Raw genomic sequence first — 26,472 nt, 5'->3', positions numbered from 1 at the left:
CTCATGTCACACATTCATACCCGTTAAGTGCAATAGTCTGCAAGTTTGTTTTTCAAACAGTAGGAAACAATGGTAGACCACCCCCACAGGCTCACCTAGGGAGAGGATGTGGATCACTCAGGTGAAGAGAGTTTGGTTGTGCTCACTCTATTTTTCCTTACAGGTACCCCCTTGCAGGCGCCCATTCCCCACCGATGTCCGTCCATGCGTGCTAGGCACAGCGGGCACATGGACAGAGAAGGATGCAGTGACAGGGGTCTTATTATATAGGATAATTCACTGACACCAGTTGTCTGCAAATGTTTTTTGAAAACACTGGTAGAATAGATATACTCTATCAGCTTCCCTGGCAGGCCTTTCATTTTTGTACCATCAGCCATAACCTCTTCTCCCTTTGTCCCTTCCTCCGTAGCTGAGGCAGATAGTGCTAATAATATATGGTTCGTTTTGTGGTAGAAGTCCAATTGGAAAAAGTCCCGTCACACTTTTGTTGTTTGACTTTAAACCATTATTTACCTGGTATACTGATGAAGGCAACTGAGTGGCAGCAAGTTCTCTCACATCTTACCACAAGAATATTATGTTTTATTGTTCTAAATATTAAAGGTTTGTTTTTTGTGATGGTTTGGAGCCCACTAGCATCCTGCTATTTACAAAACTTAATCTGGGTTGTTTGCTGGCATGAGGAAGTAAATCTACCTTGGTAAAAAGCAACTACGCTGCCGAGGTTGGAGGATAATATAATGTCTAGGAGTGTTGGCTACCCACCTGGGGTGGGACACACATTACAATAGCATTTGATGATTCCTGACAAGTTGCATTCTTTTATGGAATATTCGCTGGCATGTTGTATTTTTATATATACGGAATGACTTCTCATCTGTTGCATTTTTAAATTGTTTAACAAAAAAGTGTTTAATAAAAACAAAATATAAATTCTACACTCATGTTGTCATCAATTAATGGTGTGACTTTACTAATATCTTCAGCTCAAATTGTTCATGTAAATGTTGAGTACAGGACTAAAAAAAAAAAAAAAAAATCAAAAAAAAAAAAAAAATCAAAAAAAAAAATAAAAAATCAATGAATCTGCAAACATTCTTCTCTGAAAACAGTGTACTGGTGGTAACTCTCTGCTGACACTTATCTCAGTGGTCGCAAACCATTTTGCGTCTGATAGCTTTGCAGCCAAATTACATATTATGCAGAACACAAATATAAAAGACAAATAACATTTATATTGTGCTTTTCTCCAGGCGCACTCAAAGCACCAGAGCATTGGGGTGCACTCAGTAAGTAGTAGCAGTGTTAGGGAGTCTAGCCCAAGCCCTTGCTAAATAGGTGCTGGCTTACTCAACAGGAAGAGCTGAGATTCCTCCTGTGTCAGAGGCAGAGCCCGTAACCATTACACTAGTATGTGTATGTGTATGTATATGTATAATATATAATGTATGCATGCATTTTTAGTTACTTACCAATGACACAGTGTCAGATATGGTATCAAGAGGATGCTTAGTAAGAGAGGTTCGCCTTTCAGGTACTTCAATCTGGGCAAATAAAATAAAAATATGATGGATTGCTAATTTAATGGTACAAAAAATGAAAACAAATACAATAATGAAAAAAAATCTAATCTTTTTTACAGTATGTATAGAATAGCAATAAGTATTTTTAATAATAGTAATAAGTATTTTTTAAATGGGGTACCCACAAAAAAAATGTTAACATGCTAATCTAGTGAGAAAATATAAAAATAAACAAATTATATTATGGTGTTTATTAATCTTAGAATAATAAAGAATGTATTGTATGTCAAATGACCTGCTCCTTCATTTTATATTAAAGTGGAACTAACTCTTCAAAAAAAATTAAAAAAAATATCTTTTCCTAAAATCACTATGAATGCAGCATCTACCATTGTTCTAACTTACATCTGTGTTTGTTGATTGGGAGGTGTCTCCATTAGGTCTCTCTATGTGGACGGTACTGTGCTGTACATGTGGAGAGCAAAGAAAAAAATCTATTATAAAAAGGGAGAAATGTTCCTATTAACATAAGTGAAAAAAACTATGGTTGCAAAAAGTATAATTAAAAAAATAAAAATAAAAGTTTACAGAAACTGATAATTAGCTTGGATACTCCTAATGGATGTAGACTTTTTTACACTACAGTAGATTGGGCAAATAAGCCAGAAAAGAAGTGGACAGGGCACAGACTGTGAAGCCAATAAGAAGATGAAAGGTTAATGAGTGTTAGACAAAAGAGTCAGGGGAGGTTATTTTTACCATGTAGGTTACGTTTAGATATCACATGAGGGAATTGGTTAAAAGTTCAATGTACAAGCAGACAGAGGTGCCAGAAGGCTAAAAATCACTAAAACAGGTTAAAATAGAAGAGGCAGTGGTGGACTTACCTCCTTCAAGCAGGGCTGTGGAGTCGGTACAAATATCATCCAACTCAGACTCCTTAGTTTATGAATCCACAGACTCCAACTCCAGGTTCCCAAAATGGTTTCAACTCCTTAGTCTAATACATACCAGGGTTGTGGATTTGATACAAAAATCATCCGACTCTTCAGTTTATGAAACCACCGACTCAGACTCCAAGTACCAAAAATTGATCCGACTTCTCGACTCTAACTCCACAGCCCTGCCTCCAAGTAGACACAAGATACTGTTGATAATCTTCAACAAAAATCTTTCTTTACATACTCCAAAAGTGTATGTAAGTATGTAAATAAATATTTTTGTTGAACGTTATCAACAGTATCTTGTGTGTATTTGGAGGAGGTAAGTCAACCACTGCCTCCTTTATTTTTAACTGTTGGTAACCCTGGTTTGTGAGTATAATTGTGTACTTGCTCTATCATATCCAATTACCAGTACATACTACACTATATTGGGCTCTCGGTGTCTCCCTTTTTGCGGTTAAAAGTTCAATACAGTTGTAAGGTTGGGGAAGCATTAGACATCAGGAAGGGAAGTGGACATGCTTAGAAATGGAGAGAGAGGCAGAGGTGAAAAATGTGTCACTGGCATTTTACGGGGCAGTTAATATTGACCAATGTGGGGGCATAATTTCTGAAACAACCAATAAAGACACGGTCACATAGCCAAGGCCAGCACAAACTGAACTGTGCTGTTGCAACCTTGCAAAACCATACAGGTACCTTTACAAGACTACATTCCCTAAAATATGCGACTGTAATCATTATGTATGCTAATACACCGATTCAAAAATGGTAACATGCCCTGGGATTAAAGGGGTTCTTTCGCGAAAAAAGTAGGCAGTTAAAAAATGTGACAGATGACAGGTTTTGGGCCAGTCCATCTTTTTAAGGGGGATTCTCAGGGCTTTCTTTGTTTTCAACAGCATTTCCTGAACAGCAGTTTAACTGCCAAAATAGCAAGATACCAGCCGGCCTCCCTAATCACTTGCACACTATTATGTCAGTTTGATTTTGCAACTGTTGTTCAGGAAATGCTGTTGAAAACAAAGAAAGCCCTGAGAATCCCCCTTAAAAAGATGGACTGGCCCAAAACCTGTCATCTGTCACATTTTTTAACTGCCTACTTTTTTCGCGAAAGAACCCCTTTAAGTAGCTGCGATCTGTTCGAGGATCATGTTAAAACTAATGTGAGAGAGACATTTATAGTTATGCAAATATAACAGCATTCTTCAAGTCTAATAACAAAGTCCACAGATATAGTTGTTAAACTGAACAACGAACAAAAGCAAAAGTGTTGACTGTTAGAAAACAGGAGTGATTAATGAGTTGATTGTGTGCATTTCCACAGCCAAACATAAAATATTAATATTCACACAATGTACTACTCTGTTTAGCAGAGTCAATGTGCATAACTTGGGTGTAAGGTTTGGTTGGAGAGCTTTCACCTGGGAGGAAGCCAATGGCACCTGGTTTTAACTATTTAGAGAGTGTTCTACAGGGTACTGGGTGCTATGGAACCTTTCATGCAAATTGTTTTATTCTGTTTGATACTGTGATGGATTTTTTATGAAGCTTGACTGAGATGACAAACACTTCACTTACCATATTTTTCGCCATATAAGACGCACTTTTTCTCCCCCAAAAATGGGGAGAAAAAGTCCCTGCGTCTTATACGGCAAAGGCAGGGCCGATTCGAACCGCAACCCGCCCCCATGTCTGGGATTCCCTGCCTTTGTGTGCCTGCTCCCTCCCTGCCCCTTGTGATTCCTGCCCCCCTCCACCCGGGTGTTAATAATGGCAACTCCCCACTAGCTTCCTCTCCCTCCCCCTTTCTACGGCCCCCCGGTGTTGTAGCAGCGGAGCTGACCTTACTAACGCTCCTGCAATGGTTAAAGACCTCAGCGCTCCCGCCGCTAGCATGCGCTCCCTCCCCCTTGCGTATCTGGCCCCCCCCGGGTGTTGAAGTCAGTAGCGGCAGGTTACCTCCGCAATGTGCCCACGATGACTGCAGACATCAGTCTCCCCTGTACTGCTAGCTCTAGTGACCAGCTTTAACTGATGACGCACAGTTCAAGGCGGTCACTAGAGCGAGAAGTGCTGGGGAGACGGATGTCTGCAGTTATCGCGGGCACATTGCGGAGGTAAGCTGCCGCTACTGACTTCAACACCCGGGGGGGGTCAGATACACAAGGGGGAGGGAGCGCATGCTACCAAGGGGAGCGCTGAGATATTAAACCACCACCACCAAGGGAGCGTTAGGAAGGTAAGCTGCCGCTGCTACAACATTGGAGGGTGGTGGGGGGGTGGGAGAGGAGGTTAGCAGGGGGAGCGCTGTATTTCAATCACGGCTAGAGCATGGAGTGGGTGAGTTGCATTAACACTACAGGGGGTGGGGGGCAGGAGTCACAAGTGGGAGGGAAAGAGGAAGGACTGCAGAGAAGGGAACACAGGAGGGAGACACCTAGGTGATACATGAGGACACCTGGGGAGACATGGGGATGCAGGACAACACAAGGGGGACACAGGATGGCCCATAGGAGACACATGAAGACACACTGGTGATACATGGGGTACACAGGAGGACACATGGGGATACAGGAAGACCCATGGGAGAAACAGGAAGACACATAGGGAATACATGAGGACACATGGGGGGGGCACAGGAGAAAACATGGGGATACAGGAGGACACATGGGATACACAGGAGGACACATAGGGAATACAGGAGGACACTATCTGGGAGAGAACATGTACAAGACGCTCCTGGAACATGGACGCACCAGGCTTATATTCCGGAGCGTCTTATACGGTGAAAGATACGGTAGTTTTATTTCTTCCTATATGTTGAGAGTTGATATGCATAACTATGATATACGTAAGTGAAAGACAATGTCTGCTTTTCTGAGATTGTGATCGGAAGGGATTGGAGTCAAGAGGATCTGGACTTGCATTGCTTACTAACAATCTTATAACTTTGGTTGTTAACTGCTAGTAAGCCACCTTCTGTCAAGGTGTGGGACACAAGTCTTTTGGGTGTACTTATAGAACATCACCGCTGGAAATGTGCGAACTTACTGATTGACGTACTAAGATGTGTGGATTCTAGCTGCTTAGACTTTTGTCTTTGACATTAACTGAAAGTTGGCTGTAGTGTTTTTGCATTTTAGCATTTGTTTGAAGAATATGGACCTGCCACGGCTTCAGGATATTTGAATGTCCTGCTAAGACTTCTAGTTGGTCCAGACAAATGGACCAATAGCGATCCTTGGCAAGATATGCAAAAAAAGTCCTTATCGGAAATTCAAATCTGAAATTTATTCCAAATTGCCATCAAAGGTCTATAAGGGTCCATTCACCTGGACCCATAACACGGGCCATTCATCTGGACCCATAGGAAGATCAAATATGATAAGGTGCACAGAGGTGCCTGGCTCTTCTACTGACCACATATGCTATTGCTCCGTCGTTACTGCCTGATGAAGCGGGATCAAACCTACGTTGCATATTTGGAGTTCATAAATAAAATATATTGACCGTCTTTACTACAGTTGTTGTGTGTCTACTTGGAGGAGGTAAGTCCACCACTACCTCCTCTATTTACCAAGAATTTAGTTTTTAAGCTCATTTAGCTTCCTTTTATCCTTTTGGCGTCAATCATAGGCAGGCAAGCAGCTGACGCACGGTGAAAATTCAACCCCCAAAAGACATCTATATCTCAAAACATCAGTAGGCATGCTGGCAATATTCATCAGGAAATACAAACTAGCTAGTCACTTACAGGACTCGGTAACTCTCTCTGACTTCTCATACTGTGCAAACTTCCGATCTCTGTTTGTGAGCTGGAGTGTGAAAGACCCTCAAAATAAGGCCTAAAAGACAAAAATAGTATTGTAGAATATATATATATTTTGAAACTTTGGAAAATGAGTAACATCACCTTCACAAATTCAGAGTAAGCATCAATGAGAAGAATTGTTGAATGGAGAATCAAAATCACAACTGCAGCATTAACATTGGCCAAAGTCTAATTGAGGCTAGCCTCAGACACTGAATTGTAAAAGGTTATTCATATTTCAATGTATGGAGGCTTGCACCAAGAAAGAATAAATGCAATTCTTCTATTAATTGTCTAAACTTCTTTAACAGAAATGCAGTCAATGTTTTATTAAGTGGCTGGATAGTGTACTGGTTAAGGGCACCACCTTTGACAGGGGAGACCAGGGTTCAAACCCTGGCTAGGGTCAGTACCTATTCAGTAAGGAGTTCAAGGCAAGACTGCATGTCTTGAGAGTTTTGAGTCCGACAGCAGAAAAGCGCTATACAAATGTTAAGATTATTATTATTAGCTAATAGCATCAAGGGCAATGGGGAGATTTGAGACTACCATAAATTGAACAGACACTTAAAACAGGGGTGGAGGCACCCAATGCATAAAAGAAAGGCTAATAAACTGTAAAGGTGCGTACACTTGCACTACTGTAACAAACGACGGGTCTGTCAGACCCTCCCGCTGGGTGGGCGTTTTGCCGACAGTAGGATGTGTGTACATGTTGTCGGCAGACTGATAAGACTGTTTCTGACAGATCCGCTCAGCAGATCTGTCAGAAACAGTCTTATCAGTCTGCTGACAGCGTGTAGACACGTCCTACTGTCGGCAGAACGCCCGCCCAGCGGGAGGGTCTGATGGACCAGTCGTTTGTTACAGTAGTGCGTGTGTACGCACCTTTAACCTTATAAACAGAGAGGTAATCTTATCTGTTTAGAAGGTTAAAGGTGCGTTCACACGCACTACTTTAACAAACGACGGGTCCGTCAGACCCTCCCCCTGGGTCGGGCGTTCTCTCTGTTTATAAGGTTAAGATAATGTTATCTCTCTGTTTATAATGTTAACAGTTTATTAGCCTATCTTTTAATGCACTGGGCGCTTCCACCTATTTTAAGTGTCTGGTCATACCTCTTTTAGATGTCCTAAAGAAGTTCCGGAGTGCGACCACCCAGTTCCTGTCACAAACCTGGAAAACCGCGCGGGGACGGGTTAATTTCCCGCCTGCTCGGACGGTGGTTGCAAGGATTTGCAACCCACCTTTGTGAGTATACACATCCTTAGCAATTTGCTTCTCAGAATCTTACATGATTCTGCACTATTGGGCTCCTGGTCTCCTTTTGTCTTTTAGATGAACCTGGGGTTGGTACAATCACAGGAACCATCAACATAAGCTATAAATTGAACAGAAACGTATGATCTACAGTAAATATGCTTTTTCTACAGTTTAATCACAGCTGAATCTTAAATGAAGACTGCTTGATATGTATTCTTCTCACAACAATTTAGACTGTGTGAAAGACTGTCATTCAGCTGAGACAATAGAACATTAAACCTACTTTTTCAGTTTTTAAACAGAGAATAAAATTTTAGCTGCTCAGTTTATTTTCAGCTCAGGTCAGAGCCTCTCCTATGACAACAGCTCCTTATCAGAGTTTTCAATAAACGTTTTTCCCATTGACAAATTTGTACAACTAAAGAGACTGCTCCCCCATCAACGGCAACAGGACATTTGGGGTGACTGTTAGTTGTGACAATACATAACAATTTAATAGGCGTGAATTACAATTTAAAAAAAAAATGCAGTGGATAGATGAATGTTAGAAGCATGGACAGAAAAAAGGACTTGTGTCTCACTTCAGCTTTGGCTTGGGTGTGCTGAGTACACTGTCATCATCTTCCATCTCTGGGCCGCTATCACTTGGATTGTCAATGCCAAGAGTATCATATAGCAAATCCATATCCTCCTCAACTTCTGGCGCATGTTCCCCTGGATCCTGTTCAGAGTCAAGCACCTAGAAACAGCAGTATACAGATTATTACTTAGTAGTGCTTTTTTACCCTTTTCTTTCCACAAAAACAATACATTACCACAATTGTTTTTTTATTTCTAGTATTAAATCTTGCAGAAAAATCTGTTACCCATACACTTTTTCTTACCTACATAAATATTTGAAAAGGAAATGTACCAGGGGCAAAGAGTGTGGTTCAATAATTGTAGTGGGGCAAAGTGTCAATCAATTAAAATTTGCACTATTTATATGGGCACCAATACATCAGTTATGACAACTGGACATTGCTTTTGGCACCCGCCTTTGGCAACTACACAGCCAAAATAAGCCAGTATTAAAGAGATACTGAAGAGTCAAACTGGACAGATGTCAGTGGTGAAGAAAGTGGTGAAGGAATAGATAAAGAAGGTCATTCTTATGGGCTAGGCCTAGGGCAAGGGAGGTTTCTTTGCATCTGATTGGTTACAGCAAGCTAAACACCTGGAGGAAAAATGCAAACACCACTGAAACCAGTGCTGCACAGCCAAGAAACTTAAAAAGGATCCAAGATAAACTTTTACTCATTGCATAATTGTGTTCCTTTCATATAGTTTATAGGGCATTCCTCAAGCCAAATACTTTTTTTGTTTTGTTTTAATACTCTAATTCCTATATGAACTAAACAAGCCTCGCCCACAGCTTTTCACAGTGCCTTGGCTTATGAGAGCTCAGTCTGGGCAGGAGAAGGAGGTTATTAGGCATTGCTTTCAGAGGCAGCGTGAAGGAGGAGGAGAGGGGACTGAATTTACACACAGGCAAGCTGATAGCATCTCCAGCCCTCAGCCTGTGACAATGTGACAAACAGAACATGGCTGCCCTCATTGTATCACAGGAATAAATAATCATAAACCTTTGAAGCTGTTTGCAGCTATATTTGCTGTGTAAACTATCTAAACTTTAGATAAGATATATAGACAAGTTACTAGTTATAGTTAGTTTTTTTAGTTTTTCATTTTGGATCCGCTTTAAATGGAACCTGAGGTGAAGGCCTATGGAAGCTGCCATATTTATTTCCTTTTAAACAATTGGCTGGCAGCCCAGCTGATCTTTATGGTCAATAGGTTGTAAATCACACACCTGAAACAAACATGCAGCTAATTTTGCCGGAATTTTCATAGACATCTGTTCTGCATGCTTGTTCAGGGTCTATGGCTATAAGTATTAGTGGCAGAGGAAAAGCAGGACAGCCAGACAATGTGCTTTGTTTAAAAGGAAATAAACATATCAGCATCCATATCCATCTCACCTCGGGTTCCCTTTGTTGCTTTTAATTTTTACTATAACAGAGAATAAAATACGTGTCATACCATAATTACAACACAGACTGCACACCACAGATGCAGCGAGAGATGCACACCCTTTAGATCAGTAGAGGATAAAGGTAAAATAAAGGTGGCCAACACATCTGCTTTTATTGCGTCTGCTTACGCAACACCATGCACTTACCTCATCGGAAACTTTAAATCTTCTTAACAGTGCAACCACCTTTTGCTTGAAGTTCTGCTGCTGCATTCACAAAAATCCACGTCAATTTCATGACAACCGTGCATATTTTTAATGTTGGCTTCATTTATCACAAAAACACAGGTTGTAAGAGTTAGGGGCTATTATGTTTAGTGTTAGTCATGACACACAAACGTTTTTCATTGCCAAACAATCTAGGTGTTTTTTTTTTTCCTATTGTCACAGTTTACTCTGATATTTCATGAATAGAGAGTGATGTTTTTCCCTGGCTCTGGCACTGACCATGAGGAAGCATCCAAGTGACTATTTGCCCACTATTGATAGTACAATTCAGATATCAAGTGAATAAGAACTTCATGTATATTCCACATGCATATACTTAACTTTATAATCTTAAAGTCAAGCCCCAGGAGTAAAGGTAAAATATACCCCCATTAGAGAGTCTCCAGCACACAGAAGTCCACACCACCATTACACCACCACCAACCATCATGGACCATATATGATCCAAAGCACAGCTGGAGTGCATCTTGTGATGTGTATGGATAGGAATCCCCCTACATTGTGATGCACAGGTGCTGTGCAACCTATGGCCAGGCCTGGGTTTAATCACATGGGGTTACAAAATACAATACCAATACCAAGCCTGAGAAGACAGCATTTGCATAGCAGATGGAAAAGCCTAGAGGCCACATCAATGACCGTTTATATTACAGGGCTTGGAAAAGGTTTACTCCGCATTTCTGCCTCCACTACTCTTCAATCCAACAAAGTAATACACAATTCTACTTTGGACGTCTTGCTTCACCAGTGTTGTGCCCTCAATCAGCTTCAGTTCACTAATGTATGTGAGATAATAGTTCAGCCTCTTTCAGACGTTGGTTCTCTATGCAGGTGGCAGCCACCATCAAATATCCAGAACCAAGGGGAATGTAATAGCCTCAATGTTTATTATATCTTCCAAAGAACAAAGACACAATAGCAGGTTTGCACGTTATGGACACCTAATCAGCCCTGAGTCATAGCCTAACACAAGTCTGCTATTGTATTTTCTTCTGAAGATATAAGGACTGTTGTTTTTACATCATCCTCAGTTGCTGATCCATTTCTGGACATTTAACCTTAACTAACTTCTGGAAACTATTTACTCTTCCTTTTTCTGTCACCTCTCTCCACGCTAACCTCTGCCTCCTTTGTCTTTGGACAACATACTCCCCTCCTGGCAATCTCCTTCTTTGTATCAGCAGCCTCCCCATGACCATTCATCCCTTCTCTCCCTGCTGACTCCCTTGTCAATCTCCACCATTCTCCTCATCTTTCCACTATCTCTCTCACTTCAGTCTGTCTATTGCTCTTTCTTGTGGTGAATATTGATGAATATTTTAGTAAACCAATGGGAACACCTTTTTTCCTAGTTTTTGTTACCCAAAAAAAAAGAAAAACAAAACTTCCTGAGCACTGTCCCTCGAATATTGCTAAACTGCTAAATCAGCATGAAAGTGGAAAATAATAATCTCATTGTCTCCTCTACACCACTGTAACCTTACTGAAACCAACGCCACTGGTAATTAGAAGATCATGGAGTGCACACGCCTACGCAAAAGAGGGAACAGCACTGACCTTTGACAAATGATTAAAAATTTACACTTCCACTACATAACATAAATAATTTTAATTATACATAGTGTTAGGATTGCATCACTGTCACCAAGACTGGAACTCTTCTAAGGAATTTGCAGAAAAATTAATTTACATTAAGGCATATTTTTAAAGCATCCTAAAGTGAATTTACAAATAAAAGTTTTATACTTAGCTTGATAGTGGGAAGCCTCTGAATAGTCCAGAATCTTTCTGGGCCCTTCTACACACCACTGACCCAGTGCTGGGACCCTCAATGTCTATTTAGCCCAGAAGTTCCAATAGGTTTCTCCTGGCTGGGAGCACAGGCATGGACAAGCACAACCACACTGGGCATGTGTGAGTATGGTCTGCCTATCCCCAGAAGAGGGAAGCGCTCATGCATGGAGGAAAATTCCAGCCAGAAGAGGGTCCCAGAGCTGAAATGGTGGCATGTAGAATACTCAGGAAGCCTCTGAACGATCCAGAGGTTTCCCTCTACTTATGCATGTATCAAGCTTTTGACAAAGGTTAGTGCAGTCAGTCCACTCTTCCAGGTAGTAGTGTACATTGCATGGTCTTTTAAATTACCATCTTAGATGATGTTGCTCAGCTACAGGCGAGTAGCCCGATGTTTCAATGAAGAAGGGATGAAGTATGGTAGTGTGGCACATGATGGAGCAACAGCCATCAGGGCAAGGAGGGAAACATTGTGCTTGTGAGTTGCTATGTTTCAAAGATTTGGCATGTCAGATCTTTAGATAGTTCCAAGGGGCAGCTGTACACATGCTTGAACTCCGAGAGACTGCCCCAAATGGCTGCCTAAGTGGAGTTCTCTTTACTGTGTGTACATTTCAGAATTTAGATTTAAAAAAAAGTTCACTAATTCCATGTTTGCCTCCATTAGTAGCTGAAAAAAGAATTTACTCAAAGTAAAAATTTCAAGCATTCATTTGTAACTTTTTGAAAAAATAAGACTGTGGGGAAGTTCCATTTAGGATTAGGACTATAGAATAAACTGTTAATATCATCCATCCACTTTTACTTCAGATTTGCTTTAAGTTTAAAATAAACTTCACTGAATGTAACTTGATGAATATACACTCACCTAAAGGATTATTAGGAACACCATACCAATACGGTGTTTGACCCCCTTTCGCCTTCAGAACTGCCTTAATTCTATGTGGCATTGATTCAACAAGGTGCTGAAATGTTGGCCCATATTGATAGGATAGCATCTTGCAGTTGATGGAGATTTGTGGGATGCACATCCAGGGCGCGAAGCTCCCGTTCCATCACATCCCAAAGATGCTTTATTGGGTTGAGATCTGGTGACTGTGGGGGCCATTTTAGTACAGTGAACTCATTGTTGTGTTCAAGAAACCAATTTGAAATGATTAGAGCTTTCTGACATGGCGCATTATCCTGCTGGAAGTAGCCATCAAAGGATAGGTACATGGTGGTCCTGAAGGGATGGACATGGTCAGAAAATGCTCAGGTAGCTCGTGGCATTTAAACGATGCCCAATTGGCACTAAGGGGCCTAAAGTGTGCCAAGAAAACATCCCCCACACCATTACACCACCACCAGCCTGCACAGTGGTAACAAGGCATGATGGATCCATGTTCTCATTCTGTTTACGCCAAATTCTGACTATCGAGACTCATCACACCAGGTAACATTTTTCCAGTCTTCAACTGTCCAATTTTGGTGAGCTCGTGCAAGTTGTAGCCTCTTTTTCCCCATTTGTAGTGGAGATGAGTGGTACCCATTGTGGTCTTCTGCTGTTGTAGCTCATCCGCCTCAAGGCTGAGCGTGTTGTGGCTTCACAAATGCTTTGCTGCATACCTCGGTTGTAACAAGTGGTTACTTTAGTCAACGTTGCTCTTCTATCAGCTTGAATCAGTCGGCCCATTCTCCTCTGACCTCTAGTACCAACAAGGCATTTTCGCCCACAGAAATGACATTCTTTGTAACCCTTAGAAATGGTTGTGCGTGAAAATCCCAGTAACTGAGCAGATTGTTAAATACTCAGACCGGCCCATCTGGCACCAACAACCATGCCACGCTCAAAATTGCTCAACCTCCCTGGCGGTAAGCCCGATCTACGTTCGGGCTAGTCACCGCAGTCGATCACATGGCCCCGGGAGGATTTTTTAAAAATAACAGTTGCTCTATATGCTTCAGCTAGCACTTCGCTAGCTAATTATGTCCCCCAAGTCCCTCCGGTCCCCACCGATCGCCGCCGTAATACGTACCCCCCAGGGATCCCGCGATGGCGCAGCCTCCCAATCAGCTCCAGGCTTCGCTATGGGGAGTATCGGGACTGTGCATAACATCATGAGGTCGATGATATCATGACGTCATGTCAGATCGTCGCCATAGCGGCGATGTGAAGCTGGATCGTGAAGCTGCGGCTCTCGCGGGATCGCGGAGGGGTAAATATTGCCGGCGGCGATCGGGGGGTTTAGATAAATGCCGGGGGGCTTGGGGGACATAATTAGCTAGCGAAGTGCTAGCTTAGGCATATAGAGCAACTTTTATTTAAAAAATCCTCCCGCGGACGCAGCCTCTAAAACTGTGTACCCCAGGGAGGTTAAATCACCTTTCTTTCCCATTCTGACATTCAGTTCGGAGTTCAGGAGATTGTCTTGACCAGGACCACACCCCTAAATGCATTAAAGCAACTGCCATGTGATTGGTTGATTAGATAATTGCATTAATGAGAAATTGAACAGGTGTTCCTAATAATCCTTTAGTTGAGTGTAAATGAATATTGTAAAATATAACCAATTTTAAATTATTTAGCCAAGGTTTGCCCATTGTAAATCCTTTCCTCTCCGTAATTTACATTCTTACATTTATCACAGGTGGTGACATCTTTACTGCTGGCAGGTGTATCACTGAGGAATATTTATTTGTTTTGTGTTCCGAAGTGAGCAGAAACCACACCTCTCCCATATTGTTCTGGACCAGAAGAGTGCATAACTAAATAGCAATAGCTTAGGCTAATTACCACTGGGAGGGTTGGGTTTCATACCAGTATACAATAATACATACATATAGGAAGTATTTCTGATGCTGAAACCAGGATAATAAATGTAAAATTGTGTAACATATTATATGTTGTTGCAGTGCCACTTTAAGAGTAATCAGTCCAAAAGAGCAGTCATAAATGCAGAATTACAGTCAAACCATCTGCTCCAATAGACTTGCTACTCCGTTATAACCTCTGAGAACAGAGTCCTATTTTAAAGAAAAAGAAACTGAAATGGTTTATATGCTCCCTTTTATTTTCAGATAATTATGCAGGGGCGTAGCAATAGGGGTTGCAGAGGTAGCGACCGCATCGGGGCCCTTGGGCTAGAGGGGCCCCGAAGGACCCTGCCTCAACTACAGAATTAGCTCTCTATTGATCCTGTGCTCATAATTATTACTTTTATAGATACTTTGAATAGTGGTAATCATTAACAGCCTGTTCCCCATCCCCTTCTTGCACCTCTGAGACTGTAGTTGCCTTTGGCAGGTTTTGGTGCGTCGTATCAATTGTTATGTATAGAGTGCTTGGGGGGGGGGGCCCCATTGTAAAACGTGCATCAGGGCCCACAGCTCCTTAGCTACGCCACTGTAATTATGTTAACAGGAACTGCCAAAAGCAAGCTCTCCCTGCTGTAAGATTTTTCTTTGATACATAGTTGAGCAGATGGCTGAACTAGCTGTAAGCAACAGAATGATCATTTTTCTCACATGTACCAGTCTCTCAGAACAAGGAACAACATAACCATGCCATTTCCAGCAATGTGACAAGAGGGGAATGTTTTTTTCCTACCCAGATGGCATTATTCTGTGATAGACATGGCAGCTCACCAGTGGCAAACTTCCATCCCAATGATGCCCAGATTCACCTCATGTCAGCTAGTCAACAGGGATGGAGTTTGCTATGGTGACCACAGTTGTGAACCTGCATTCCAATATGCCAATGGCCAGCTAACTTCAGGTCATGCTGGGCATTATGGGATTGAAGTTTTCTGCTGTCAAATCATGTTGCGGCAAACTGCCATGTCTATTCTGCAGCCAAGGCAGGTAGGTTAACTATACACTGTAGGCTATAAAAAGAGTAGGGACAAAAGGTTTTTATCATATGTTTAAGTGCACAGTAATTCCACTTTAAAAAGGTTTAAAATGGGAATGTGTAAAGAAGACCTGAAAAACTTTTGGAATGCCACAACATATCTGTCACTTTATGCACATCTCTGGAGTCCAAAGAGAAACATTTGGAAGGTTTGCATTGGCTTTGGAAGATTGAAGATATTCTGATGCGCCTTCCTATCATTCTGTGACCTAGAAAAACGTTCTGTGTGTTCAGACACCACTCTACATTCCCTCTGCCCAAACAGTCTGAAGAGACTTCTGATGTACAGCTTTTAAATGACAAAATACGGTTCTCGGCCCATGCCACAATGTGTGCTGTTTGTAGCTTAAGACTCTCTGATCTTGTTCCGCCTTAGTTGTTCAGAGAGACCACTGATGTTGCACGGTGACCGAAACTGCAAGTGACAGCCTGATACCAGGGAGGCTGATGCCAACTTTACCACTTTCAAAATCTTTTTGTCTGAAGAGACGCATTTCTCTGCCAGCATCTGGCCTTGAAAAATCAGATTATTAAATGTGCCCCCCAGCTGTTTGTATCAGTAGTAAGAATCTGGCCCTGCTAAATACCTCTAAAGATTCCCGCCAACAAATTATTCATCTTCAGCCACTATTGTAGAGAGGTCTAATGCTTGAAGCTGAATCTTGCTTTCCAAAAAATACAGAAACCTGTCCCAGGATGGTTAGAGGGTAATAGTCTTGCAGATTCCAAACAACTCCTACTGAACTCAACCCTTTCAAGGATAAATTCCAAATTACTGATGCATATTAAAATGTTACATTGCAACAAAACCGCTTCGGGGTAAGGTGCCTTTTGTCAAGTGAAGCACTGCAAATTTGGAATTCATCCTTTAGGTTGAAAAGGTTGAGCTTGTTTGGAATTGAATGGTGGTGCTAGCTTTCCTCTCCTAAGACAGTCATCCCCACATTAGACTTATCCTCTTAAGTAAATGGAACTGCAGCTATGGATATGAACCTACCAAAGGCACAAATACAACTGATGGCAACATTCTGCTGGCAATGCTGGCATTGAAATATTATGGTTAACAAAAATGAAGGCTTTTTAGATGAAGATTATTCAACGGCTAACAAAAACATCTAGCTTGTTAAATGTCTGAAAACTGCCAGTTAGGCCCAGTTTACACAGGGAAGCGGCCTGCATGCAGAGGGGGAAGCCGTGGCTGGCTAGCGCTATCTGCCTCTACCTTCTGTGCAGGAAAGGGGCTCCATGGGTCCTCTGGGGTCACTTCCGCTCCTTATTCCGCTTCCGATGGCCTCGCAGTGACCGCCATGCTGCATGGGAAATTGGGCAGTGCTTTGCTCCCAGATGATGGATTGCGTGGTGGCTATGCAAAAGCACTGGATGACACATTACGGATGGGGGTCTGGGGGCATGTGGAGAAACTGAGCGGAACCGGCTGCGGCAATGGAGTGGTGTAACAGGCCCAATGGATTGGTAGCAGAATGGAAACGGATCTGTGGAAACAGATCAGTTTCCGTTCTGCTACCTCAAAACGCAAGTGTGAACCGGGCCTAAGTGTATTTGCCAACTTGCACGCGCCAGGGAAGAACTGTGCAACAGATCACTAGGGAACATTTAAACACTAACGGGTCTATTATCAAATTTAAAGAGACTCAGAGAGGAGTCTCTCTTTAGTTTTTTTTTTTTTTACTTACCCGGGGCTTCCTCCAGCGCAATAAGCATGGATGCGTCCCTTGCCGTCCTCCTCAGCGCTGCCGTTCTCCCGCAGTCAAACCCCGGTAAGCGACTCAGTCTGCCTGAGTGAAGTTAGCCGGAGCACCGCTGACGTCATTGAGCCGCTTACCAGGGCTCACCACGACTAAACGGGACATCGTAGTAGGGCGAGGGACACAGCCATGCTTATGAGGCTGGAGGAAGCCCCAGGTAAATAAAAAAACTATAGTGAGACTCATCTCTGAGTCACTTTAAGCATTAATAACATGATGCTATAAAAAAGGGGTTATATTTGCTCATTGGGGACATTTATCAATGCTACTGCACCAACTTGCACCCAGATTTCTCTTACTTATGTAGCGAGTGATCTGCTGGAAATTTTACATGACCAAGTGTACCCGAGGTGACAGGTCATGTGATAAGATAGACATGTGTATGTACAGTGCCAAGCATACAAATAACTAGGCTGTGTTGCTTTTTTACTTTTCAGCCTGAAACAGTTAACCATTAAGGTATGTAAGTGACTGTTTCTCAGGACGGTTTCTCTCTATAGCACAATAGTGCAATTCTCACTAATGAGGAGTTACAGCCATAAAACTCTTGCCTGCAAGAGAACAGCTTCTGAGTGCAGAGGATAGATTTTAAAAAAAAATTAGGAAAAAAATAAATAAAAAAAGGTAAATGAAATAGTTTATATATTTTAGCTGGGACACTAAGACAACAATACAACATTAAACTTATTTTTTTAGCTTTTAAAAATAAAATAAAACTGGAATTCTAAGTAATTTTCAGGAGTAGGAAGATAAATACAATTGTTTATCTCATCAGTTTATTTTCACCTCGGGTTTCCTTTAAGTGATGCTCAAGAGGCATTTCTGTAATTTTCAGGGACAGCCTTTTTAGGTGAACAGAAGGGATAAAGCAGAAGTCACACTTGTCTGAACCGCAGGCATTTGCATGCAATATGAATTTGCATTAGAATAGAAAGTCCATGTAAACTTAGGCGTGTGTGCGCATTCCAATGCAAATTATCGAATGTAGGAAAAAAATGACAGCCTCCTGCACATTTTCAGACGCATTCTGTGCATTCTGTATGTTTTTTTCTACATATGAAAAGTGTGAGCCTTGCCTAATAAACAAAGTGGTCAGTAAAATGACTTTCTGCCCAGTGAGCAGTAGGCAGGGCAGGTTACAAAGCAGGACAACTGAAGATAAATAGAGCGCGCCATAGTGCATTAAACGTTTTCAGGGTGTTTTATTGACACATAAAAGTTATACTCACAAACAGTGGAGTTAAAATCGCATGTCAGCGGGCCATAGTAGGTTGATTCCCCCCCCCCCCCCCCCCCCTAGAGGCGGGTCTACGGAATCCCTCTACATTGGGACCGTTGGATTTTATTCTCCACGGGCACCCCATGTCATTCACTGCCCAATCTTCCCACAGGCCAAAATCCCCTGGCCATGGGCCAGTAATGGCCTATGTAAGGCACATGAATTGCCTCAGATTCCATTCACACATGGTTTTTCCACTTCCTTTCCCCACTTTCCCTCCCCGACCCCACACAAACTTTCCCCCCCCATCCATCCCCGCCCCACAGCACCCACCCTTCCCACCTCCCCCTCCCCCCCCCCCCACCTCCCCACATCCACCCACACTCCCAACCATACCCTCGCCTATCTCCCTGCCACTTTAGAGACCCCATGGGTCCTAGGATTTGTGCACATTGACCTTGAAAAGTCATGTACACATATACATATGTACATATCCTTACATCCTCGTGAACATAGGGTGTAACAACCCATGAACAGAGGTTGTATTATCCAGCCCCAGATAATTCCAGTGCATTGGGGGTGTTTATTAATTTAACATCAACCATCTTAGGTTTTGTAAGCAATTTTTATGCATTTTTATGTACCTATTAATCGTTATGTAATTTTTATGATGTTTTGTATATGAGTCGTCATGTGACTAGAGGATAAGTGCCCAACGGTGCCCACTGCTGATGGTTAATGATGCGTTTTAAATATACCAACTGGTAGCTGTACCACCAGTGGCTGTCGTGAAGATCCACTCCTATTGTGCAGTGGCATGTGAAAACACTGATTGGAGTTCTAAGTATTAGCTATTTATGTTGGCACTGGTTTTTATATACCCATATATATAATATTACTGTTTTATTCAATTTTTCACAAAAAGGTCTTTTCGCAATTTGTTTATGTCTATTTAAGCTAGAATCCATTTACAGCTGTGGAGGATGACGCGCCGGCCAATGCGCCCACACACACGCCCTCCTTCCCTGCTTCATTGTTCCACAATGTAAGTTCAATAAAGTTGTTTTGAGCTTCCTCCAGTCGCCATGGCGACTATGCGAGGAAACACCTCAAGTAAGCCCATCACAGCGTGTAGACGTCATCTGACGAAGGCGCCGTGCGCCGAAACGCGTCATGACGTTACACGCTTACTGAACCCAGCCACGCCCACTCCTCAGCGAAACGGAGCCCAGGACATCGGAATCCGCGCTGCTAGCCACAGCGCGTCATTCTCCACCACTGAGGGAAGCGGCTGGCTGCCCGCTGACATGCGATTTTAACTCCACTGTTTGTGAGTATAACTTTTATGTGTCAATAAAACACCCTGAAAACGTTTAATGCACTATGGCGCGCTCTATTTATCTTCAGTTGTCTTGCTAACCACCCTATCCGGAGCGCTGCAGTGTGGAAACTTTAAAGGGGAACCACCTTTGGCCGTGTGACCTTTTGGCTGGAGCGCAGGATAACTTTGTGTGATTGTGACAGGTTACAAAGCAGGAAGCCTTACTATACTAAAGTGAACCCAAGCTCAGGTCAAAATAGGAAATATCTAAGGAGAGTGCAGCCTCTGGTTTTAGTCTAATTTTTCAGACCCGCACCCCTGCTACCCGACCAGCAACCGCTTTCTGGTGAATCTGGTACCTGCCCCTGAAGACCCGCTACCCGCACCGCAATCCGATTAAATCAAAACGGGTACATGGACCCGCATTTCGGGTAACCAGCGGGTACCCGACCTGATGCCCTGTGCGGGTCTGATTTTACTGACCCGCAGGCCCTGCTACCCACACCCAACCCGCAACCAGTTATTTGGTGAATTTGGTATCTGCACCCGACCCGCAGACCTGCTACCTGCACCAGACCCGCAACCCGATAAAAATCAAAATGGATACCCAAACCACATTTCGGGTAACTCGCGGGTAACTGTCCCAATGCAGGCCTCTACTCTTTTATTTTCTTAGTTATTTCCTGTTTGACCACAGCTTCGACTCAGGTACACTTTAAACACATATCAACTATACCTGCTTTAAAAGCTGTTTTTTTTTTTTACCCAAAGTAGATCACTTCCTGATTTTTGCAGACAGCTGGGTGAATAGCAGGTACCAGCATCAAGCTTTCAGAGAAAATCCTTTGAGCTCAGTTGCAAATGCAAATCAATGCAGAATCCTTGATCTTTGTCCCCATTAGTGTGGTGTACAGCTACATTATACTGGGCACGTTAGAGGAAAAGCTAAGTAAGAACCATGAACTGCTCTATTATTAAGAGATTAATTAGGTAGTAGAGATGACAACAATCTGAAATGCATACTTGCTCACCCAGTAAAAAGCAAAAACAAAATCCAAGTTAGTATAAGTAAATTAAACCGACCCGGGTTATAGACGTTGTTCTTACTATCGTTCTTCGCTGCTTCTTTGGTTTTCCAACATCAAATTCATCATCATCCAGGTCCTGTTGGAGACAGTCGGACATTAAACACAAACATACATAACCTCTTTAGACTAATTAGCCCCTTTAAAGTCTTCACGTTTAACTGGCATAATACCTTTGATCGCATTATTATTACTTTTCTCTCTAGCAATTAGCAGAAATAAGAGTATGTATGCATTTTCAGAAAATTAGCAGAAAATCTGCATTCTCAGCATTACACTAACCATTCCTAATGACGATATTCTAACCAAAGTCAGAGCTGAAAATTTTAAATTAGCTTCAAGGGTAGGGCTGGCCAACACACTAGTCGATTGTTTGCATCGATATCTGGCTGTTTTCAATAATTTGATCACATCTGCTAGAAATCAATGCAGCTAATGATTCCCAGTTGATTTTCAGCCAAAATAGATTGATTCAGTCGATCACCCTGGATGGAAGTTTACCTAATCATAGGTGGGTCTGGAGCATGTTGCTGGCGGCTTTCAAATTCACGACGACTGACACTCCAGGGGAGCTTACACTTACCTGTCCACCGTGCAACTTCTATCCAGTGCCAGGCTTTGCTTCCTGTCTCTTCTCCCCCCACTGCCCGTGTCACGTCACAAAGGCTAGAGGTCAAACTAGAGGCCTCTAGTAGTCAACATAAGGTACATGCCTTAGTGCCTCTAGAGTTTGGCCTTTATTGTTTATTTATCATGTGACACAGGCTCCCAGGAGAAAAGACACAGGAAAGAGAACCTTGGCAGTAGAAAGTGGCACGAGGAGGATTGGTGACAGCTGACTACTGTGCACAGCCCAGGGAAGGGAGGGGGCACTGGGAGACCTGGGGAACCAGAAGGCAGCGCACACAGATTCTCAATAGACTTCATGCTAAAATCTATATATAATCTGTGTGTAGCGTGGGGGGATTCAATCATATAGATCCCTTTCTGATCAGATAGTGATCTGAGATGGATATATTTGTTGGGCCACATCTACCAGTGTGTAACCAACATTTTAGAATAAATTAGTTACTGTATAATGGACAAGATTTTAAACCAATACAAAAGCTGGCATATCAACCGAAAATATATTTACTTGCAGAGATTGATAAAGCAGAATAAAATCTAAGAATGTTATGTTCTTAAAACTAAATAGATTTTTTTTTTCTTAAACATGGTAAAGCTATGTGCTGTGCTACCAAACATTGCCTATGGCAGTCAGTGTATCACTAAAAAGCCCCTTTCTGCCTCAACTACCTGCAAAGACAAGCCATGCACAATTCGCTTACTAGACAACAGCAACCCCCTTCCTGAAATCGAACACTTAAAGGAGTCATCAGGCAAAAACCATGTGCCACGACACAGTTCCACGCTCAGCCGGCATCCCCACCAGTGCAGAGATCAACCTCGTCTTATCTGTGCCTGCGCCACTGTCATTCAAGCCCACATTGTCCACAGTGTACTGCGCAGGCGCAGAACTACTGCGCAGCACACTATGGATAACATGGACTTGATTGACAGAGGAGCTCAAACAGGTGCACTAGAGGAGGTCACCCTCTGCACTGGCGGGGACTCAGGGACCGCTAAGCGTGGAGCTGCAGTGTAGGACATGTCGGCTGCAAGGGGCTGGAGGAAGCTCCAAACAAGTAGAGGGGGGGGGGGGTGTTTGCCTGACTACTCCTTTAATAGTGCTATGGAAAAAGGAAAAAAAACTTTATAGCATCTAGACTTATAAGGAGAGAACATGCCATGGGTTAGATTGGAGGCAAACAACATGTAATAATATTGTTCTTCCCTTGTTCTTTAAAAGGAACCCAAAGTAAAAGATCCATGGAGGAAGCCATATTTATTTCCTTTTTAAACAATACCAATTGCCTGGCAGTCCCGCTGATCTTTCTGGTCAATAGTGTCTGAATCACACACCTGAAACAAGCATGCAGTTAATCTTGTCAGATTTTTGTCAGAAGCTTGCATGCTTGTTCAGCAGGCCTGTAGAGTCGGAATCGAAGAGTCGGAGCATTTTTGGGTACCTGGAGTCGGAGATTTTATAAAATGAGCAGTCAGATCTGTTTACCAACTCCACAGCCCTGGTAAGTATTAGGCTAAGTAGTCTGAGTAATTTGGGGTACCTGGAGTCAGAACCTTCATAAACTGAGGAGTTGGATCACAGCCCACAGATCTTCACAACCCTGTTGTTCAGGGTCTATGGCTAAAAGTATTAGAGGCAGAGGATCATCAGAACTGTCAGGCAATATGTATTGTTTAAAAGGAAATAAATAGGCTAACTTCCATACGATTCTCACCTTCTGTTCTCTTTAACCTCCCTGGTGGTAACCCCAACCTGAGCTCTGGGTAGGAAAAAATAGCTGGGAGCGGTAGGTCGAGCTCAGGTCAGGGTAGAGAATTTCCTAATTTGCATTCTGTTATGGAATCCCGCGCACAATCGGCTCTGCGCAGTGGGACTCCAGCCTCCCTCCCTGGCTATCTGCCGCTTCTCTGGCTGCCGGGATCCCCATAGCCACGCTCTTGTTCCAGGGAGCTGGTGGCCAATCATTGCGGCAGAGCAGCGTGACGTCATCAGGGGGGGGGGGGGGGACAATTTTTTAAGGGGGGGGGGGATATATTTTTTGCCCGAAAAAAAAAAGTGTTTGATTATATATATATATATATATATATATATATATATATATATATATATATTACACATACATATGTATGTATTTAGTTCAGCGTGTCTAATTCCTCCTCATTTGTCTATAATCACAAGTTGTGATCGCTCTCGTGTCACCTGACTACCATGGCAGATAAGCTAATTTAAAAGCGCAGGACGTCAACAATTTTGACTACTCTCTGCCTGCCGCCTGCACCGACCTCTGCCTGGGTTTGACCACACTCTGCCTGCTGCCTGCACCGACCTCTGCCTGGGTTTGACCACTCTCTGCCTGCCGCCTGCACCTGTGACCTCCTCAGGCCAGCACTGTGAAGAGAATGTGAAGGAGACTGGTGTGTAGGACACAGCATGAAAGGACAGAGGTACATATAGTTTAGGGAGTGTGGGTTTAGTGATCTGTGATGGCAAATTCCTGAGGTGCTTTGATACATTTCTCTTTCTTGCACAATGGTGTACAGCATAATACACATTACTTTGGCAAGCATACATTTTGGTCATTCTGTCTATGAAAGATTTCCCCACATGAAATGTTATGTATTTTACATTAGGACACAATACTAGAAATATCCATATGTGATGATCTAATTTTTCTTTTAAATCTTATTATCCTGCCTAGATGATGCTCAAAGGTTGCTCAGATATCTCCTGGCATCCCATCAATTGTCTTGTGGATACTGTGGCCATTGTCATCCCAGGTATGCAGGAGTTCACTTGCATTACAGAAGATCATGAGTATGATTTTGTGAAACAGCAACACTGCTGGCAATCTCCTTTTATGAATAACCCATTTTAAATTTCCATTATCTGTCTTTTGCAAGAGAAAGGCAACGATTCTTCGGTGTTCAAAAGGCATCACTTTTGTCTCTTTTTAAGCTGGGTTACAGATGTCTCAGTATAGGGATACTGGAGAGAAGCAATATTGTAAGAAAGGGATGCTTTGCCTCATCCAAAATGCCTTTCATTAAAAAAAAAAAAAAGGATTTTTGCACTGTTAACCTCGCTGTGTGACAAGTACTTCAAAGCTGGAACTGCAAGTGATGCGTCTGCCTATAAGAATATGCGCCAGAAATAGTTTTCTGTCCTTCTCAGTGCTGGTCTCTCTGCACTTACAATCCACTTATGGTTATTCAAGTGGCTCATGTACTTGTATATACATTCAAGTCAAGAAGGCAGAGACACTCTCTCCTCTTTAGCCATTACAGCTGGCCTTTACTACATACATTTTATGATGTAATGTTATTTTAAGTGGATAAGCACTTAAGTTCAGCTCCAATTTAAGAAAAGAAAAATAACACATCATCCCAATGCAAGCCATTTTATTACTGCATATTTTTTTTTAGTCTGCACTGCAGTTATTGTACAGCAGTTCTTGAATATCAGTAGAACTTCATAGCAGATTTGCAGGAGACTATAGCGATAGTGTATACAGTTTGCTTTACAACCTTCCCTGAAATCTCATCACTAATATCTCCTCAGTATCTGATAACACATGAAAGGATAGGAGGTGTCTCAGGTGATGCTGTATTTTTCACAGTTGGACCAATAACTCACATACATACTCTACAGCTTGTTAAAATACTTGAAATATACAAACAGTACTAAATAACCATTTTTTTGGGGTTTTATTTTTCTAAGGGAAAATGTAACATCACTTAAAGAGGAACTCCAGTGAAAAAAAAGTAATAAAAAGTGCTTCATTTGTACAATTATGTATAAATGATTTCGTCAGTGTTTGCCCATTGTAAAAATCTTTCCTCTCCCAGATTTACATTCTGACATCACATGGTGACATTTTTACTGCTGGCAGGTGATTAAACTGGAAGGAGATTGCTTCTTTGCAGTTGGAAACAGCTGTACATAGCTGTTATTTCCCACAATGCAACAAGGCTCCCACAGCGTGATGTCAGAACCATGGTCCTGACACACACTGTGGGAGGGGGTTCAACACAATATCAGCCATACAGAGCCCCCTGATGTTCCGTTTGTGAAAAGGAAAAGATTTCTTATGTAAAAGGGGGTATCAGCTACTGATTGGGATGAAGTTCAAATCTTAGTTACGGGTCCTCTTTAAACTATGCTGCACATTTAACTGGGTGTGTTTTGAAACAATGTTACCTTTTCTACAACAATGCATAACCCATTGTTATGTTTCTCTCCCATTACAGTGCTTCTCATTACGGTGTCCCCCTATTAAAATGCCCACAATAGTGTGGACCGCCCATTATAATGCTTCTCATAGTTTTCCTCATTGCAGTACCCCATTATAGTTCATCTCTCATTAGCAGACCTCCTGTTTCATTGCAATCACAAAACACTGACCTGGCCTTGAACAGCATCATCACTGGCTTCTTGTTCTGATGAAAAGCTTTCATACTCTTCCTCAGAATAGTTATCTGTGGAAAAGAACATCACATCTGAAAAGTTACTTTAACTGCAAGTAAAACCAGAATTCATCATTCAAACCTCTACAGAGAAAGAAAAAAAATTATGAACCCCAAATTGGCTTGGCAAAAGTAGAGATTGTCAATGAGATGCAAATAATTTCAAGTGGGTGCAATTGTTATGTTAAATGAATGAAGAGTTATGTAGCTTGGAAATGGACAAATCAAATGCAGTAGTTAATGAATATGACTGGTCCAATAACAAGCTTAAGTTATTAGCCCTTTATTGACCATCTCCAACCAAGACGGTGAGAGAAAAAAAAAAAAAAAAAACTTAAAACAACAAAATCGCATATTCTTCAAAAAAGTAGCAAAAAAAAAAAAAACCAAACATAAACCAGTACTGACACTTTCATTGATGACTAATCAGCCATTGGATTCTCATCAGTTTGGC

General features: G+C 42.2%; 1 protein-coding gene across 4 annotated transcripts in view; it reads right to left on the bottom strand.

The window, feature by feature from the left end:
- Nucleotides 1-26,472, bottom strand: part of PACS2 (phosphofurin acidic cluster sorting protein 2) — a 200,192-nt gene that overhangs the window by 55,716 nt on the left and 118,004 nt on the right. For 2 of the 4 annotated variants that reach the window (XM_068253370.1, XM_068253367.1), the window contains exons 6-12: nt 25,957-26,030; nt 20,926-21,006; nt 9,770-9,829; nt 8,130-8,287; nt 6,228-6,318; nt 1,932-1,991; nt 1,476-1,547 (exon numbers count right to left, since the gene is read on the bottom strand). In XM_068253370.1, coding sequence (XP_068109471.1) covers nt 1,476-1,547; nt 1,932-1,991; nt 6,228-6,318; nt 8,130-8,287; nt 9,770-9,829; nt 20,926-21,006; nt 25,957-26,030 — 596 coding nt within the window. The remainder of the gene's footprint in view (nt 1-1,475; nt 1,548-1,931; nt 1,992-6,227; nt 6,319-8,129; nt 8,288-9,769; nt 9,830-20,925; nt 21,007-25,956; nt 26,031-26,472) is intronic. The other 2 variants (XM_068253368.1, XM_068253369.1) reach the window with 2 other exon arrangements.

Source organism: Hyperolius riggenbachi, chromosome 9, assembly GCF_040937935.1.
Source record: "Hyperolius riggenbachi isolate aHypRig1 chromosome 9, aHypRig1.pri, whole genome shotgun sequence".
NCBI lineage: Eukaryota > Metazoa > Chordata > Amphibia > Anura > Hyperoliidae > Hyperolius > Hyperolius riggenbachi.
The sequence above is the reverse complement of the archived record's forward strand: the minus strand, read 5'-3'. Positions and strand labels throughout refer to the sequence as shown.